The 18,625-nt window shown below is 43.4% G+C and overlaps 1 protein-coding gene across 5 annotated transcripts; it reads right to left on the bottom strand.

Annotated features, from left to right (window-relative positions):
- Positions 1-622: 622 nt before the first annotated feature.
- On the bottom strand, positions 623-17,369 carry LOC110533887 (amyloid-beta A4 precursor protein-binding family B member 1). 5 transcript variants are annotated; one of them, XM_021618465.2, is made up of 15 exons: positions 17,212-17,369; positions 15,647-16,464; positions 15,280-15,485; positions 14,962-15,024; positions 14,706-14,782; positions 14,560-14,620; positions 11,156-11,302; positions 10,940-11,067; positions 10,721-10,726; positions 9,679-9,793; positions 9,439-9,523; positions 7,810-7,905; positions 5,630-5,745; positions 5,307-5,483; positions 623-4,095 (listed from the first exon to the last, which is right to left on the bottom strand). In XM_021618465.2, the coding sequence occupies exons 2-15, from the start codon at positions 16,443-16,445 to the stop codon at positions 3,934-3,936; spliced, it is 2,238 nt and encodes a 745-aa protein (XP_021474140.2). In that variant the 5' UTR covers positions 16,446-16,464; positions 17,212-17,369; the 3' UTR covers positions 623-3,933. The 5 variants fall into 5 exon arrangements, with proteins under 5 accessions (XP_021474140.2, XP_021474143.2, XP_021474141.2 ...); XM_021618468.2 differs by having other exon boundaries at positions 7,825-7,905; XM_021618466.2 differs by having other exon boundaries at positions 17,146-17,338.
- Between the last annotated feature and the right edge of the window lie 1,256 nt (positions 17,370-18,625).

Below are 18,625 nucleotides of genomic sequence, written 5' to 3'. Positions count from 1 at the left end.
AATGGGCTGCATTTTACAAAGTTCAAGTAACAGACATCTCAACATCAACCTTTCAGAGGAGACTACATGAATCAGGCCTTCATGGTTAAATTGCTGCAAAGAAACACTGACACTGTGATTTACTTAGAATTCAAGGCACACTTAACCAGCATGGCTACCGCAGCGATATGCCATCCCATCCGGCTTGCGCTTAGTGGGATTATCATTTGTTAGTCCCACTAAAAATGACCCAACACACACCTCCAGGCTGTGTAAGGGCTATTTTACCAAAGAGAGTGAGCTGCATCAGATGACCTGGCCTCCACAATCCCCTGATCTCAACCAAATTGAGATGGTTTGGGATGAGTTGGACCGCAGAGTGAAGGAAAAGCAGCCAACAAGTGCTCAGCACTTGTACCTTCAAGACTGTTGGAAAAGCATTCCAGGTGAAGCTGGTTGAGAAAATGCCAAGCGTGTGCAAACTATCAAGGAAAAGCATGGCTACTTCAAAAAAGCCTAAATATATTTTGATTAATTTAAGACTCTTTTGGTTACTACATGATTCCATGTGTTATTTCATAGTGTGTCTTCACTATTATTCTACAATGTAGAAAATAGTAAAAATAAAGAATGCTTGAATGAGTAGGTGTACAAACTTTTAATTGGTACTGCATATACATACACACACCTCATTTACATTCTTCAGATATGTAAATGACCACTTTTTTTTGCATTACAGTCACCAGTGGATATTAAAGAAAAAGGAAGCTAAAAAATACACATGGCTGACAAACAGGAGTGTGAACAAAAAGGTATCACTTCATTGTAATGTTTCCTTAAGGCTTAATAAATACCTCACATCGAAAGGTTAACAACACACTGAACACATCTGAAGAACAAAAAGGCAGACATAAAAGTTCACGTTTGTTAAAAACTGAACCTAGATATTTTCCATGGCCTATGACAGAGGACATGATCACAGCCCTATCATAGTAGTGTTGCGGTACATTTGGATCAAAGTCGGTTTCTTATATTCAACACATGTAAATCCTTCAATAATTTATCTTAAGTTAAAGAAAAGCATTTTTTACTCATTTTTATTGCAATGATTAATCCTTAATAAGACAAATATTTAACCTTGAACATCACCAAAGCAACCTAAATATCTTGAGCATTACAACAAGGAATCTACATTGACAATCCGATGGGGTTTTTGTTAGTAGGGCTAACGTATACCAGTACTCAGACTTCCCATCGTGGCCTATATTTGTCCTTACAGAGCTGAAAACACACTGAGGACCCTCTGTGCTCCCCTGTTCTGAGAAGCTAGGGTCAGTTCTTATATAACAGCCATGCAAAGTGCACCCACTGGTTAACATCTACACTGAATATATAAATAGGTTATAACTGATTTCTCAACAAAACAAAAGAAACGGGTGAGCAATAAGTGGATTAGGGACATGTGTAGTGACAGTCACTATTGAAATGGAAGGGAAAACATTTGACACGTGAAATGTACAGTCACATGTATAGCAACAACATGCACAAATTCTTGATAGTATTTTTGAGGCCTCAAAGTATGGTCCAATATTACAGTGTGAATTAAAAATAAATGATATACTAACAGCAGGAAGCTCTGTTTGTACAAGGCAACCAATGTCTGACATTTACAGTAAGTAGTGTAGAGTACTTAGTGTGTAGAGTAAGGAGTAAAAATTATAGGCGTGACGAAAATCGCACAAATTCAGTTAAAAAAAAAACCAATGTCATACTAAAAAAAAACTACATTGTACATACATGTATCTGTGTTTTTATTAATCAGTACTTAAGAGTGAGCGAGCAACTAAAGCCAGGCCAAAGCCTAACCTATGGCTTCTTGTCTGGTCAAATTGCTGTCCAAAACAGATGAGAGCTAGAGAAATGTGGCACAATAAAGTGAAGGAGGGGGATAAATAGTATGGTGATACAGATTTGGAAACACTGCTGCAACAGTGACCACATAGTGGTAGGAACTGAGGGTAAAAAGGCATCTCCATCTCACAGATCTGTTACACACACACACACACACACACACACACACACACACACTTAGAAAAATATAATAATTTAATTTTAAAAAGAAAGTATTTTTAACCAACTGCATTCAAAAACAAAAAGGGAAGACTATGCTCTCGTCAGTCAACTATGGGATAGTGTATTTTAAAGATGTGTTTATATGCAGCGAAGTGTTCATATGATTTACACATACTGCACGCTAAGGAGGAAACTTCCACACATACTTCAGCCTGAATATTTCATAGACAAACACTGTTTGTGGGTAAAAAAAAAAACACTTTCCGTAATTACAATCTTTGCACAACAAAATGCATCAGGCTTGTTAGCTCTCCTGTTGTGTCGTCAGACACACTGCTAATGAAAAATAACTATTCTAAAGCCCAGCAGAGGGCAGTCAGGAGTTTAAAAACTGAAATAAAAAAAGGAAGTGGGACTTAAATGACTTGTGAGTTACTGACAGAAGCTGTCAAGTTCAGTGACATGTCTATCACAATGACAGTAGTGTCTCATCCCTTAGACCCAATTAATTAGGAGGCATAAAAGTTGTCAGATCTTATAAACAGTTTGAAAGGACAAGGGGGTAGCTATAAATAGCTGTCACTGCTCAGATGTAACTAAATTAAAACAAGTTTAGACATACAGAATGGAGTAAAGGAAAACAATTATAACACTTGACACGTAAAAAAAAAACATTGTTAAACAGATAAAAGAACGTGGTTAAACAGACTAACATACAACATCTGATCACAACAAAAGGATGACAAAACCAACTTCAGATCCATTTCCACACAATAGAAAGCTTCCATCTTCCTCCAACATACTGTCCACTTGGAGTGCAGTAACAGATAGCCTAAGCCTTCTTTGAGACATGAGAGGTTTCACTAAAACTTGAGTCATGCTCTAAAAGTATGCTATCTCCATTTTAGATTTGAGGAGTTGAACTACAGACATTTTACTGCAATTTGCAATACACATACAAATAAAATGTTGCACTTGCTGGTTTACCAGCTCCCCCAGAAGGAAGAGGGGACTTAAAACAAAACGGCTTTACAACAAATGTACTATACAAACTATATATATCCAAAATATTTATTTGCCAAATATTATATTAGCTAGCATGTTTTAGTGCTTCCAGCTCAACACTCATTCACCATGCTGCATTTTATGTAGACTTCTCATGCCACTGTTTCTAATTTCTTTCAAGTCGATATCCATTTTGAAATGAAAACCAACATGTGCCACAAGCACATGGCATGAGCGCAACCACATTCACAATTCAATTGCACATTTTCCATTTCTATTTTCACAAATAATATACTTTATTTGTTCTGCAAAACAAATAGCAGAGACAATGTTACAGAACATAACTGTGTTCCTAAGCATAATTAGTGTTGGTACTTTGTAAACTAGACCAAGTTTCCTCTTAACAGACCAATAAGAAAGAGTTCCAAACATCTCTTCTGATAAAAATAAATGTTCTTGAGAAACTGCTCTTTGCTAAGAAGCTGTTTTTGTTTCTTTTTGACCATTTTACCTGAAAACAAATCACAGTAAAGTACTTTATTCTTACCCAGAAATGATTTGATATTGAGATAACTTCTGCATTGGACCTTTAATAAATCACAGATTAAACAAACAAGTGAAAAGATGGCCTACTTGTCCAACCAAAGGTGAAGTGAAGGAAGTGTAACGCATGGAGGAGCTCTGGGCAGCGCTAGGTTTACTGGTACCCCAACCCAACAGGCAGCCCACAGTGCCCATGAGAAGGGAAGCAGGTTCTACCATAACACCTCAGAATGGGGGCGATAAAGAGGCAGTGGAGGAGTGAGGAGAGCCATGGCTATCATGGTGGGCTTGGCCTGGGGGTAGAGTGGTGTGTAGTGGGTTAGTTGGCACCTCTCAGGGCGTCTGGGACCCGGACCTCTTGAAGCTGCCCAGCAGGCTCTGAACTCCCTTCTTGACACTTGAGCCCACACGGCGTGCCACAGAGTCAGCCGGCGGGCCTGGCAGGCAGGAGCTGTTACTGGGCGGCCTGGCGTCCAGACACTTCTGGTAGCGCAGCTGTCAACAGGCACACAAAATTAGCACCAAATCTAATTCGAAATATAAACTTGGAATTCAAAATATATGGTGCAACAAGGCTGTGTATGTTTACTATTTTCTCTTCATAAAACAGTCCAGTCCTGGCAAACTCCTCATATCGAGAAGAACCACTCACCCAATGAAAAAGTTGCCATATCAAATAAGAACCCATCTGAATGCAGTCATTTGTTGGGTAATGCTTTTTCAGGACTATACATTGCCGATTCACTGACATCACATGGACGTGACTTCAATAATCATGCAAGGAGGAATGATAGCCTACCAAGTCAACGTTGGCTACTTGCACAATGCACGTCTCTGTCCACCTGGCTTGTAAATATTCTCTGTTTCAGTGTCAATCTAATTTTCCACTCGTCTGTGCCTCCATCCTTGGTACAGTAGCTAGTTAGCCAACTAGCTAGCTTGATTCACATTGTTTTGGGCATTTTTAAGCTAACTACACAACCAGGCATTAGATTAGCGGTAGAGGAGGGAAGCAAAATTACTTCATCTAAATAGTCCTCCATGCTGGACTTCTATGACATTTCCGTACATTTTCTTATAGGGGGCAACGTTCTTTTTTTTGTATCCGTTATTTGACCAGGTAAGTTGACTGAGAACACATTCTCATTTGCAGCAACGACCTGGGGAATAGTTACAGGGGAGAGGAGGGGAATGAGCGAGGCAATTGTAAACTGGGGATTATTAGGTGACCGTGATGGTTTGATGGCCAGATTGGGAATTTAGCCAGGGCACCAGGGTTAACACCCCTACTCTTACGATAAGTGCCATGGGATCTTGAATGACCGCAGAGAGTCAGGACACCCGTTTAACGTCCCATCCGAAAGACGTCCCATCCGTCTTCTAGGGATATCTAGCAAAACATAAAATAGCGGAACACGTCTCTCCTGTCTGCACACAGCTGTCACAAACTCAATGGCTCTTGAATCTTTGCAGGCAGAGAGCCCAGTTGATACAATGTTGAAAGTTTGCTAGCGAGAGTGTGAGCTCAAAACAGACAGGCAGAGTAGAGAGATGATGTGATTGAAAGACAACCTGAACCAAGCTCCATGAACGGCCTGTGAGATTTATAGAGGATATTGATTTTCAATAGGATATTATCTGCCGGACAATTAATTTGTATCGGACAAAAGCCAGCAATTACTGGCTGATGGAAACATTGCACTCACCATGCAGGCGGCCTGCACGGCCTCACTGAGGCTGGCTGCGTTGGGCTCACACCAGAACATGTGGCAGATGAAGTCCCCGGGGCCCTCGGCCATGATGAAGGCAAAGGTGTGGACGTCCTTCCCCACGCCCATGAAGGACAGGAACCGCACCCGGCACTCTGACAGAACCTCCTCTGTCTGCAAGAAACAACAGAACGCCTTGGGTTCTATTCCCACAGAAACTTAAACAACCTCAGACCTTCAAATTGGAATGACATTAAAAATATATTTTTTTTTTGAGATTGTGTGTACATTTGAGTGCGACCATCTATATGTGTACTCACCTCAGCAGTGATTATGGTAAGTGTGGCTGAGGCCACGTTCACAGTAACTGACGTCCACTCTTCCTTGACTTTGGAATTCATTGCTGTGTCGAGGGCAACATTAACTAGGTCCATACCTGGATAGGAATAACAACCACCTAGGTTAGCTAGCAGCTACAGTGCATTCGGAAAGTATCCAGACCCATTCCCTTTTTCAACATTTTGTTACATTAGAGCCTTTTTCTAAAATGGATTGAATCCTCATCAATCTACACACAATACTCAATAATGACAAAGCAAAAACAGGTTTAGATTTTTGTGCAAATATATAAAAATAAATAAAAAACAGAAATACCTTATTTACATAAGTATTCAGACCCTTCGATATGAGACTCAAAATTGATTTCAGGTGGATCCTGTTTTCATTGATCATCCTTGAGATGTTTCTACAACTTGGGAGTCCACCTGTGGTAAATTCAATTGATTGGACATGATTTGGAAAGGCACACATCGGTCTATATAAAGTCCCACAGTTGGCAGTGCATGTCAGAGCAAAAACCAAGCCATGAGGTCGAAGGAATTGTCCGTAAAGCTCAGAGACAGGATTGTATCGAGACACAGATCTGAGAAGTTTGGAACCACCAAGAATCTTCCTAGAGCTGGCCGCACGGCCAAACTGAGCAATCGGGGGAGGAAAGGGCCTTGGTCAGGGAGGTGACCAAGAACCCGATGGTCAAAGCTCCAGAGTTCCTCTGTGGAGATGGGAGAACCTTCCAGAAGGACAACCATCTCTGCTGCATTTCACCAATCAGGCCTTTATGGTAGAGTGTCCAGACGGGAAAGGGGGATACCTAGTCCGTTGTACAACTGAATGCCTTCAACTGAAATGTGTATTCCGCATTTAACCAAACTCCTCAAGCAGAGAGGTGTGGGGGGCTGCCTTAATTGGAATCCACATCTTTGGCGCCCGGGGAACAGTGGGTTAACTGCCTTGCTCAGAGGCAGAATGACAGATTTTTACCTTGTCAGGTCAGCGATTCGATCCAGCAACCTTTCGGTTACTGGCCCAACGCTAACCACTGCCGCCCCAGGAAGCCACTCCTCAGTAAAAGGCACATGACAGCCAGCTTAGATTTAGCCAAAAGACACCTAAAGGGCTATCAGACCAGGAGAAACAAGATTCTCTGGTCTGATGAAACCAAGATTGAACTCTTTGGCTTGAATGCCAAACTTCACGTCTGGAGGAAACCTGGCACCATCCTTACGATGAAGCATGGCTAAGGCAGCATCATGCTGTGGGGATGTTTTTCAGCGGCAGGGACTGAGAGACTCGTCAGGATCGAGGGAAAGATGAACGGTACAAAGTACAGAGAGATCCTTGATGAAAACCTGCTCCAAAGCAATCAGAACCTCAGACTGGTACGAAGGTTCACCTTCCAACAGGACAAGGACCCAAAGAACACAGCCAAGACAACACAGGAGTGGCTTCTGGACAAGTATCTGTGGGTCCTTGAGTGGCCCAGCCAGAGCCCGTACTTGAACTGATAGTTGTCCCCATCCAACCTGACAGAGCTTGAGAGGATCTGCTGAGAAGAATGGAAGAAACTCCCCAAACACAGGTGTGCCAAGCTTGTAGCGTTATACCCAATAAGACTCAAGGCTGTAATCGCTGCCAAAGGAAAAACATTATAGATTTTTGAATAAGGCTGTAACATAACAAAACATGGAAAATGTCAAGGGGTCTGGATACTTTCCAAATGCACTGTACATCTGTCTGAGTACACTCAATACCTGAGAATATTAGGAAAATGGAAGGAAGGAATTACTAGAAATGTGTTCGTTCAGAATTCACTGAAAACCAAGAGAGTTAAAAGCTCAATATCCATAACAAGAGGATAGCTCATTGAAGTTGAGACTTCACACAGTAAGAAATCAGTATCACAATCTGTAGGAGAAATTAGTAGAATACGTGCAATAATTGGAGACATTCAATTAAGTAAACGTGTATAGAATGCATTTCATTGAGTGAAAGCAAACTTAGTAGAAAGTTAGCATTCATTTAAACACAGTACCAACATACAGGAGGACAAGTGGAATGTTAAATACAGGCAGTGACTGAGAAGTTTTCCTGAAACATTGTTCAAAACACCACAAGATACACCAACAAACAGCTAGGAAAGAGAAGAAAAAGCATTCCTTACCAAAGCGTTCCTTACCTACGGGTTTGGCCACAGGCACGTTACCTAGGTAACATACCTGGAAGCGCTGGACTAGCTCATTCTTTGGTGCAGGGAATTCTGTAGGGAGAATACAGCAGAGTGAGAGAGACAGAAGACCTCATGCTTAAACCATACAAAGGACCATAGATGCATTTGGTTTCAGATTATACATAGTATATAGTCATTAGGGATGACAAATGTTATCGAACCGTTCGGTATGCCCCCTACGGTTCAATACGCACACGTGAACCGTGGAATTATGGTATGCCTGTCATTTTCCTATCATTTCCAAAACGTGCTTATTGCGCTGCAGACTACACGCACGTTGTACATTCAAATCCACAGAAGCAAACGCTCAGCTTGTGGCCGTTAGGGGGCTCCTGGGGCTGACAAACTTTACTCCACACATGTCTCAAAATGTGGCAACCGCAGTGACCGCAACTCCCTCAAACAACCAATGGACGATTTGCAATGACATCTCAGTAGGAAACCTCCCTAACGGGGCCCCATAAAGAGAGGGGAAACTAAAAAGAAATAGTCTCTCAGCTCCAACGTGACAATGGCGTGCACCAACGAGACAGAGAGAAGCAAATTTGAAGAAGCACCGCCGTCTTTCAAATCCGCTGTGTGGGAACATTTTGGATTCAGCGTTCAATACGACGACGAGGGTAAGAAGACCGTAAACAAAGTACAGTCTGCAAGCATTGCTTTGCCACTCGGCGACTCGAGTGGAAACACTTCTAACATGATGTGTCATTTACGTGGCCATCACCCGGCCGTATCCCTTGCAGGTGGAGTAAGGAGAGCCCACCCGTTAAAGAAAACACCACATTCACTCGCTGCTGCCTTCTAACAACAATTTGCAACAAATTCAGAAAAACAAAGAAATAACGAAAGCAGTGGGAGTACTCATAGCCAAAGATTTGAGGCACTATTCAATGGTTACTAACTCAGTACTTTGTCACCTGATGGAAAAAATGTAACTGCGTTACAATGTCTCCTGCACACATTTCAGCAGCAAAGTAATTCCCAAACTCGATGAAACATCACAGAGAGAAATAGAAAACAAATTGACATAGATACCCCATCTAGCTCTCTCCACTGATAGTTGGACCTCCAGAGCAACTCGAAGCTACCTCCACTATGTACTGGAAGCTACCTCACTGTGACGGTTCACTATGTACTGGAAGCTACCTCACCGTGACGGTTCACTATGTACTGGAAGCTACCTCACTGTGACGGTTCACTATGTACTGGAAGCTACCTCACTATGTACTGGAAGCTACCTCACTGTGACGGTTCACTATGTACTGGAAGCTACCTCACTGTGACGGTTCACTATGTACTGGAAGCTACCTCACTGTGACGGTTCACTATGTACTGGAAGCTACCTCACTATGTACTGGAAGCTACCTCACTGTGATGGTTCACTATGTACTGGATTGTATGACACTCATCCTCTGTATGAGTGTCATACAAGCACACACTTTTCTTAAATAGAAAGACACTGAAACCGTACCGTGGCCCACAAACCGTGATACATACCGAACCGTGGGCTCACTGTACCATTACATCCCTAATAGTCATACAGTAAAAGTGCCAGTGTTTTACCCTGGAAAGGAATGTCTGCCAGTTTAGAGGGGTCTGTGTTGAGTCTGTTCAGAGAGGATTTGGATGACTTCCTCTGGGCCATTATCTACAGATAAGGAAAGACACAGTTGAGCCTTAAATTCAACATTTGAAAAAACAAGGACAAACATCCACCCCTGAACCACAGTTTCACAGTCATGTGAAAAAAGTTACATTTGGAGACCAGAGTATGGTGCAATGCACCATAGCAGATGGGCTTACCTTAGAGCAGATGTCATGCATGCTCGTGGCAATGTTCTTAGCAGGTGTGTCACACCTGAACACATGGCACTTCAGAACATGAGTCAGTTTGTCTCTCGCCACGTAGGCAAAGTCCCTAAAGTTAGCACAAACACACACAAACAAAAAGAGGTATCACCAGAGAAAGAGGCTGTTATAAAGGCTGATCATGACAAATGAGGCTGATGAAACGGACAATGCTGAAATCAGTCAATACTGATAAGGATCTTTGACCAATATTGTTCAGTCTCTACTCAAGAGAACTATTAACCAAAAATACAATGAACAAATGTAACCACAACTTTGACAGAGAACACTTAACATAGTCTGACTATTATTGATGGCTAGTCTTCACTGAGTGTACAAACATTAAGAACACCTGCTCTTTCCATGACAGACTGACCAGGTGAATGCTATGATCGCTTACTGATTTCACTTGTTCAATCCACTTCAGTCAGTCTAGATGAAGGGGAGGAGACAGGTTAAAGAAAGATTTTTAAAGCCTTGAGATATGGATTGTGTATGTGCCATTCAGAGGGTGAATGGGCAAGACCAAAGTTTTAAAGTGCCTTTGAACGGGATATGTTAGTATGTGCCAGACACACCGATGTGTCAAGAACTGCAATGCTGCTGGGTTTTTCACGCGCAACAGTTTCCTGTGTTTATCAAGAATGGCCCACCACTCAAAGAACAACCAGCCAACTTGACACAACTGTGGGAAGCATTGGAGTCAACATGGGCCAGCATCCCTGTGGAACGCTTTCAACACCTTGTAGAGTCCATGCCCCCACGAATTGAGGCTATTCTGAGGGTAAGGGGGGGGGCAATATTAGGAAGGTGTTCTTAATGTTTTGTACAGTGTATAGGTGCTACTTTCAGAGAAACTGATCGAAAGTCATGGGCGTGAGTGAGAAACATCAAGCATTATGGGATGGGGGTGTGGAATCAACAACTGACAAGCCAATGTTGTAACTATGACAACCACAACCTGTGACGGAAGATGGTGGATACAACAATACACTACCTCTCCCTGTGTGCCCAAGTGCAGCAGGTTAGAGAGAAAACACCAAATCAATTCAACAGAAAACAAAGCAGGATTCACAAAAGGCAACTCGAGATTCAGTTAAAAGCCAGGCAAATAAAACTAAAATAAGAAACATTTCCTATAGCAAACTGGCAAAATCTGAAATGTAGATTATATTAATAAAATAACAAAGAATAGTTAGAGTAGCAGGGGACTGGCCTGCCGTTGTCCCGGCCCACTCCCCACACTCGGATGCTGACGATAGGCTGGGTGTGCAGCAAGGTCTGGCCCAACGGATCTATCAGGTTCAAGATCTCATTCTCCAGAACAAGGAGCATGTCTTTTCCCTGTGTGGAAACATTACACAACATTTCTCTAAACATTGTTCTACCAACATTACGAGGTTATATTCCCATACACAAGCCATTATCTGACCTCTCCCCAGATCCCAGCCGTGTCGTGCAGGTTGTGTTTGTGGTAGGAGAGCTGTCTGATGCAGTTGTTGACAGCCACACTGCTCTTCCCTGGAGCCATCTCCTCCTCTGATATCTCCACCCAGCCAAGAGACCGGACTGCAAAAACCTATTCAAATCCATTTTTATTTGTCACATGCGTCGCAAACAGGTGAAGACTAACAGTGAAATGCTTACCAACAATGAAAAAATAAAAACAATGTGTAACGATAACTTGGCTACATCCACAGGGTACCAGTACAGAGTCGATGTGCAGGGCTACGAGGTAATTGAGATAGATATGTACATATAGGTAGGGGTAAAGTGACTAGGCAACATGACATAATAAACAGTAGTAGTAGCAGCTTCTGTGAGGATTGTGTGTTTTTCCTGACAGTATGCCTGTGTGTATGTGTTATGTGTGAGTGTATGTAGGAGTGTCAGTGTAGGTATGTATGAGTGTGTAAAAAGAGTTAGTCCAGGAAGCAATTTGACTACCTGCATTGACCTTTTTTGCACTAACTATGTAGCAGTCTTATGGCTTGTAGGTAGAAGCTGTTCAGGGTCCTGTTGGTTCCAGACTTGGTGCATTGGTACCACTTGCTGAGAGAACAGTCTGACTTGGGTGGCTGGAGTCTGAGCATTTTTAAGGCCTTCCTCTGACACCGCCTGGTATAGATGTCCTGGATGGCAGGGAGCTTGGCCCATATGTACTGGGCCGTATGTACTACCCTCTGTAGCACCTTGCGGTCGGATGGCAAGCAGTTGCCATTCAAGCTGTTATATTGCCAGTGAAGATACTCTAAAAATGGTGCAGCTGTAGAACTTTGAGGATCTGAGGACCCAAGCAAAATATTTTCAGTCTCCTGAAGGAAAAGAGGCATTGTCGTGCCAACTGTGTTGGTGAGTGGACCATGTGAATTCCTTAATGACGTGGACACCAAGGAACTTGAGGCTCTCGACCCACCCCATCGATGTGGATGGGGGCATGCTCGGCATGCTGTTTCCTGTAGTCCATGATCAGCTCCTGTGTCTTGCTGACGTTAAAAGGAGAGGTTGTTATCCTGGCACCGCACTGCCAAGTCACTGACCTCCTTATAGGCCGTCTCATCGTCGTTGGTGATCAGGCCTACGACAGTCATGTCGTCAGCAAACTTAATGATGGTGTTGGAGTCGTTCGCGGGCAGAGTCGTGGATGAAAAAGGAGTACAGGAGGGGACAATGCACACACCCAAGGACCCACACCATGTAGTGGGTCAGCGTGGCTAATGTGTTGTTGCCTATCTACACCACCGGGGGTGCGGCTTGTCAGGAAGTCCAGGATCCAGTTGCAGAGGGAGGTGTTCAGTCCCAGAGTACAGAGCTTAGTATTGACCTTGGAGGGCACTATGATGTTTAACGCTGAGCAATAGTCAATGAACAGCATTCTCACATAGGTGTTCCTCTTTTCCAGCTGGGAGAGGACAGTGTGGAGTGCAATAGCGATTATGTAATCTGTGGCCCTGTTGGGGCGGTATGCAAATTGGAGTGGGTTCAGGGTGTCTGGGGTGAAGGTGTTGATGTGAGTCATGACCAGCCTTTCAAAACTTTTCAAAGTTCTAGCCTTTAGCTCAGTGCGGATGTTGCCTGTAATCCATGGCTTCTGGTTGGGATAAGGTGAATTTGGAAAGAATTCAGACCCCTTTACTTTAACATTTTGTTACGTTACAGCCTTATTCTAAATCTACACACAATACCCCATTATGACAAAGAAATGTTTGCACATTTATTAAAAATAACTGAAATATTACATTTATATAAGTATTCAGACCCTTTACTCAGTACTTTGTTTAAGCACCTTGGCAGCAATTACAGCCTCAAGTCTTCTTGGGTATGACGCTACAAGCTTGGCACACCTGTATTCGAGGAGTTTCTCCCATTCTTCTCTGCAGATACTCTCAAGCTCTGTCAGGTTGGATGGGGAGCATCGCTGCACAGCTATTTTCAGGTCTCTCCAGAGATGTTCGATCGGGTTCAAGTCCGGGCTCTGGCTGGGCGACTAAAGGACATTCAGAAACTCGTCCCAAATCCACTCCTGCATGGTCTTGGCTGTGTGCTTAGGGTCGTTGTCCTGTTGGAAGGTGAACCTTTGCCCCAGTCGGAGGTCCTGAGTGCTCTGAAGCAGGTTTTCATCAAGGATCTCTCTGTACATTGCTCCGTTCATCTTTCCTAGGAGACTAGTCAGGATCGTAGTCCTTGCTGCTAAAAAAACATACCCACAGCATGATATTGCTACCACCATGATTCACCGTAGGGATGGTGCCAGGTTTCCTCCAGACATGACGCTTGACACTCAGGCCAAAGAGTTCAATCTTAGTTTCATCAGACCAGATTATCTTGTTTCTCATGGTCTGAGAGTCCTTTATGTGCCTTTAGGCAAATTCTAAGTGGGCTGTCATGTGCCTTTTACTTAGGAGTGGCTTTTGTCTGGCCACTACCATAAAGGCCTGATTGGTGAAATGCAGCAGAGATGGTTGTCCTTCTGGAAGGTTCTCCCATCTCCACAGAGGAACTCTGGAGCTCTGACCATCGGGTTCTTGGTCACCTCCCTGAACAAGGCCCTTTCCTCCCCCGATTGCTCAGTTTGGCCGGGCTTATAGCTCTAGGAAGAGTCTTGGTGCTTCCAAACGTCTTCCATTTAAGAATGATGGAGGCCACTGTGTTCTTGGGGACTTTCAATGCTGACAAAATGTTTTGGTACCCTTCCCCAGATCTGTGCCTCGACACAATCCTGTCTCGGCACTCAACGGACAAGTCCTTCAACCTCATAGCTTAGTTTTTGCTCTGACATGCACTGTCAACTGTGGGATCTTATATGGACAGGTTTGTGCCTTTCCAAATACTGTCCAATCAATTGAATTTGCCACAGTTGACACCAATAAAGTTGAAGAAACATCAAGGATGATCAATGGAAACAGGATGCACCGGAGCTCAATTTCGAGTTTCATAGCAAAGGGTCTGAATACTTACGTAAATAAAGTATAAGTAAAATAATTAGTATTTTTTTAAATAAATTTGCTAACATTTCTAGAAACCTGTATTTGCTTTGTTATTATGGTGTAGTGTGTAGATTGATTTTTATTTTATTTAATACATTTTAGAATAAGGCTGTAAAGTAACAAAATGTGGAAAAAGTCAAGGGGTCTGAATACTTTCTGAATGCATTGTATGTTCGTACAGTGACTTTGGGGACGATGTTGTTGATGCATTTATTAATAAAGCCACACAAAGACATGAGGACAAAGAAAGAGCGACTGAACTTAGGTTGACTGTTGACAGAGAGAAAAATATGTGTGGGATTGGAGTGGAATGATGGTTATGTCCATGTGTCCAAGTGAGAGTACATACCTTAGCCTCCGGGTCATTGATGAGCGAGTTCATCTTTTCCTTTTCTTCAGATTGTGAGGAGCTAGGAGGTGAAAGGAATCAGACTATCAGTTAGTTGTCATCTACACAAGTCAGGAGCATCTAATGATAACAGGAGGGGGACTCACTTGAGGTTGATAGAGGCATAACGCAATGTGGCTCCTTCAAAATCCTTTAGGGTCTGATCAGCCATGGCATCTTCCTCCTGAATTTAAAACAACAGTAACAAGTCAAAATCACCAATCACCAATCATATTTCTACATTTGATATAGTAAATAGTAAGCAGTTGATACCTAAACATTGAACATCTCAATGTGCAATGTTAATGTAAAGGTTTTCAAACGGAATTGATGTTGGGCTTGTTTCAAGTAGTTGGCCCTTACCTTCCAGAACTCCTCGTCATTAAATCTGTTGGGGCGGGACTGGGTGAGACTATTCCACATCAACTGAAAATACAAAAAGGACCAATTAGAAAACTAAATCAGTTCGCACTAGCAGTGGGGGCTTAATGGAAATACAATGACTGTGCGGCACGGGCAGGCATTGAGTACCGGCAGATGGGTCAATGCACGTACAATCCACTTGCTCAGACAATTTTTTATTCACAGTCCTGATACAGTATGTGGAACAATGTAGTCTTCTATCAAATGGCAAGAACAATGTCCTCAACACAGACTCCATCACTATCCTCTAGCTCTCACCGTTGGCTCCGCGTTGGGTGTGATGGCAGGGGAGGTACTGGAGGGTCTTTCTGGGGCTTCTCCCTCCTCTATGGGAGAGGGGGGCTCCCACTGTGTGGTGCCTGTTGGGATGTGCCAGTAGTAGGTACCCGACTCGTCTCTGACCCGCATCCACCCTGCAGGCAGGTCTGTGTCCGTCTCAAACGCACTGCGGTCCCAGTAAGACTCTATACAACAAGGAAGAACGGTGAGATAAATATAAGATAACCCAGAACACAATTGGACTGTGTCCCACTTCCTGTTTGTGACAAAAACAAAGTGCGGATCTTACACACAAAGCTTCATTCAAAGCCCATCCATTGTTAAGACATTTAATTTCCCCTCTTACCTGGGTCACTGTCTGGCGTGCTGTTGGCTGTGCTGCCCTGAGACAGTGACATGCAACTGGAGTCCTCATCACTGGGTGCTGCGTTTCTGCCCTGAAACAGCAGGCATGTGTCCTTCACTTCTCCACTGTCATATCTCTGAGACTCACTGCTACTCTGCGCCTCAGACGAGTCTGTGTCCCTCTCTCCACCTGTTGGAAGTAGTGGAGACTCTTCCTCATCCCCGTCCTCTTTCTCTTCTTCCTCCTTCCCATGAGGGGTCTCTGAGGTGTCGATCAGCAGAGGCTCATTCAGGTCAGAGCAGAGGGACCTCAGGGTCTTAGAAGACGGGTTCTGCTCACTGTCTTCCTCCTGCTGGTCCATCACTAAAGAGTTATGGTTGGGGTTTCCATCTGGGCTCTCGTTGTGATTCAAATCCTGGTCAGAATTTATATTCTGGTCCTGCTGCCTCTCTGCCACTTTGCGAAGTTGATTCTGACCCTCCTTGAGCCACTTGGCATTGGTCCCAGTGCAGTGCTGTCCCTGCTCGTTCTCCTGGTTCCGGACCCTCTCCTCCTCTCTCTGTTGACTGGACTCTTCCTCATCGATGCAATTGCTACCCATGGTGCCATTCAGCAGGTCCAAAGGTGTGGATGTGGCATAGTTGTGGCGCTTCTTGGTGGAGGAGGTGGTGGTGCCTTTGGCTTTCTTGCTCAGGTCAGAATCAAACTGAACACTATGTGGGTAGCGGAGGTCAAGGGTCAGCGAGGATGGCAAGCATGTGTTCTCATTGGCCAGGTCGGAGGTCTTCTCCAAAGACATGGCAGGGAGCTTAGAGCCACTGTTTGGACGTGGGGGAAACAGAAAATCAGGTATAAAGATTAACAAGGGTGTTTGTCTACAACAGCATACACAACTGTGTAGAGCCAGAGTTAATGTATCAGTGTTTACATGGTCTGCATTAAATAGATCTAATTTGAGTTTCATCTGATTTCTAAAATGTAGCATGAATATGATTGCAACCCGTTAACTACTAGCAAAGCTTGGCATGCAGTGATTTCAGCTCCTCCCAGTTGGACTCCAAGGCTGTGCAAGCAACACAAACTATAGAATAGCTAAAGTTAGGTAAAAGCCCACACTAACGTTACATGTTAAGCTAGCTGACGTTAGCTCGTAAAGGCCCACTGCATGTCTAGTTCGTTGCAAGCAAGTTAGATGCTACTATGCACAAAAAATAGGGACAGAGGACATGTCATCTTGCGAGCTAGTTTGCCCTACATAACGAACAATGTTTGGAATATTTGTTTCTTAGCTAGCTAGCTAAAGCTGCCAAAATTGAAGAAAAAAGGAAATCAATAGTTATTAAACCACGTATGGCACACATATTAGCTAGCTATATAATCATATTTTGTATAATAGCCTAGAAGCCGTCAAATGCATCACATTAGCTAGTTAGCTCGAGTTACTAGCAAGCTGTTTGCTAGCTACAGTAACATTCGCTAGTACGTTAGTTGTGACTCACGTAGCACTATCATTCTCCAGTTACAAACACACCCTTGTCTTGGGTGCCAGCGACATGGTAACTTACCCTAAATTGTATTTTCCACACCTTTATTTCAGTGGTAAATAGCTAAATGTAATGGTTTGCGACATTGAAGACGACGTGGAACGAAACCAATTTTGTGAACCGCAAAAGCAGCAAACTACGTCACTCATAAACGTCATTCCGTAGATTAGAAATGATCCGTAGACGCAGCTGCAGACCTAGGATCAGCGTTACCCTCCTACATTTAAACCTTTTCTGTTATGGAAAACATTTTAAAGCTGATCTTATAACAGTGTGTATGGGGTTCGTCCTCTATAAGTAATGATAGTCAGACAAGATCAGGGGTGGGAAGAGTACTGAAAATCTGTTATTTAGATTGTAATTTACTCAAGTAAAAGTAGCCCCCTTAAGAAACTACTCGTAAGCATAAAGAATTATCTGGTCAGAAAACTACTTAAAGGACAAGTCAGCCCCTTTTTACATTTGGTTGGTTATTATGAAGCATTTAGTGATGCCCATCACAGTTTTAGTGTCATTTTACGATTTCATGTCTATTAACTTTAGTGATGAGGAAAACCGGAAATTGCTTCTCTGTGACGTTTTTGAATAGGATCCATGAGGTGACTTTAAATTGTGGACAGTCATTTTCAGCGATTTATCATAACCTGTCTGTAGTTGTGATTATAATGGAACTCTCTTTGTCTAATAATATCTGTAAACTGGGTGACTGAAGTCTTTGACACTTCTTTGGGCTTCCCCTGACACTGCCTGGTATAGAGGTCTTGGATGGCAGGAAGTTTTACCCCAGTGATGTACTGGAACATAGGCACTACCCTCTGTAGTGCCTTACGGTGCAATGCCGAGCAGTTGCCATACCAGGTGGTGATTGAACCGGTCAGGATGCTCTTGATGGTGCAGCTGTAGAACTTTTTGAGGATCTGGGGACCCATGCCAAATCTTTTCAGTCTCCTGAGGGGGGAAAGGGTGTTGTCGTGCCCTCTTCACAACTGTCTTAGGGTGTTTGGACAATGATAGCTTGTTGGTGAAGTGGACACCAAGGAACTTGAAACTCTCGACCCGCTCCACTTCAGTCCCGTCGATGTTAATGGGGGCCTGTTCAGCCCTCCATTTCCTGTAGTCCACGATCAGCTCCTTTGTCTTACTCACATTGAGAGAGATGTTGTCCTGGCACCACACAGCCAGGTCTCTGACCTCCTCCCTATAGGCTGTCTCATCATTGTCGGTGATCAGGCCTACCACTGTTGTGTCGTCAGCAAACTTAATGATGGTGTTGGAGTTGTGCTTGGCACGCAGTCGTGGGTGAACAGGGAGTACAGGAGGGAACTAAGCATGCACCCCTGAGGGGCCCCAGTGTTGAGGAGCAGCGGGTCAGATGTGTTGTTGCTTATGACATACTGTAAGCAATATATTTAGACTTAACTTAATCTGGGCTTGA

Source organism: Oncorhynchus mykiss, chromosome 10 (assembly GCF_013265735.2).
Source record: "Oncorhynchus mykiss isolate Arlee chromosome 10, USDA_OmykA_1.1, whole genome shotgun sequence".
In the NCBI taxonomy this organism is placed as follows: domain Eukaryota; kingdom Metazoa; phylum Chordata; class Actinopteri; order Salmoniformes; family Salmonidae; genus Oncorhynchus; species Oncorhynchus mykiss.
The sequence above is the reverse complement of the archived record's forward strand: the minus strand, read 5'-3'. Positions and strand labels throughout refer to the sequence as shown.

Coding starts and splice junctions, on each gene's coding strand:
- LOC110533887 (XM_021618465.2), bottom strand. CDS start 16,445: ATGTCTTTGGAGAAGACCTCCGACCTGGCCAATGAGAACACATGCTTG. Junction 11,303..14,559: donor TCAATGACCCGGAGGCTAAG/GTATGTACTCTC, acceptor GGATTTGAATAG/GTTTTTGCAGTCCGGTCTCT. Junction 4,096..5,306: donor CCGTGCAGGCCGCCTGCATG/GTGAGTGCAATG, acceptor GCCTGTTGACAG/CTGCGCTACCAGAAGTGTCT.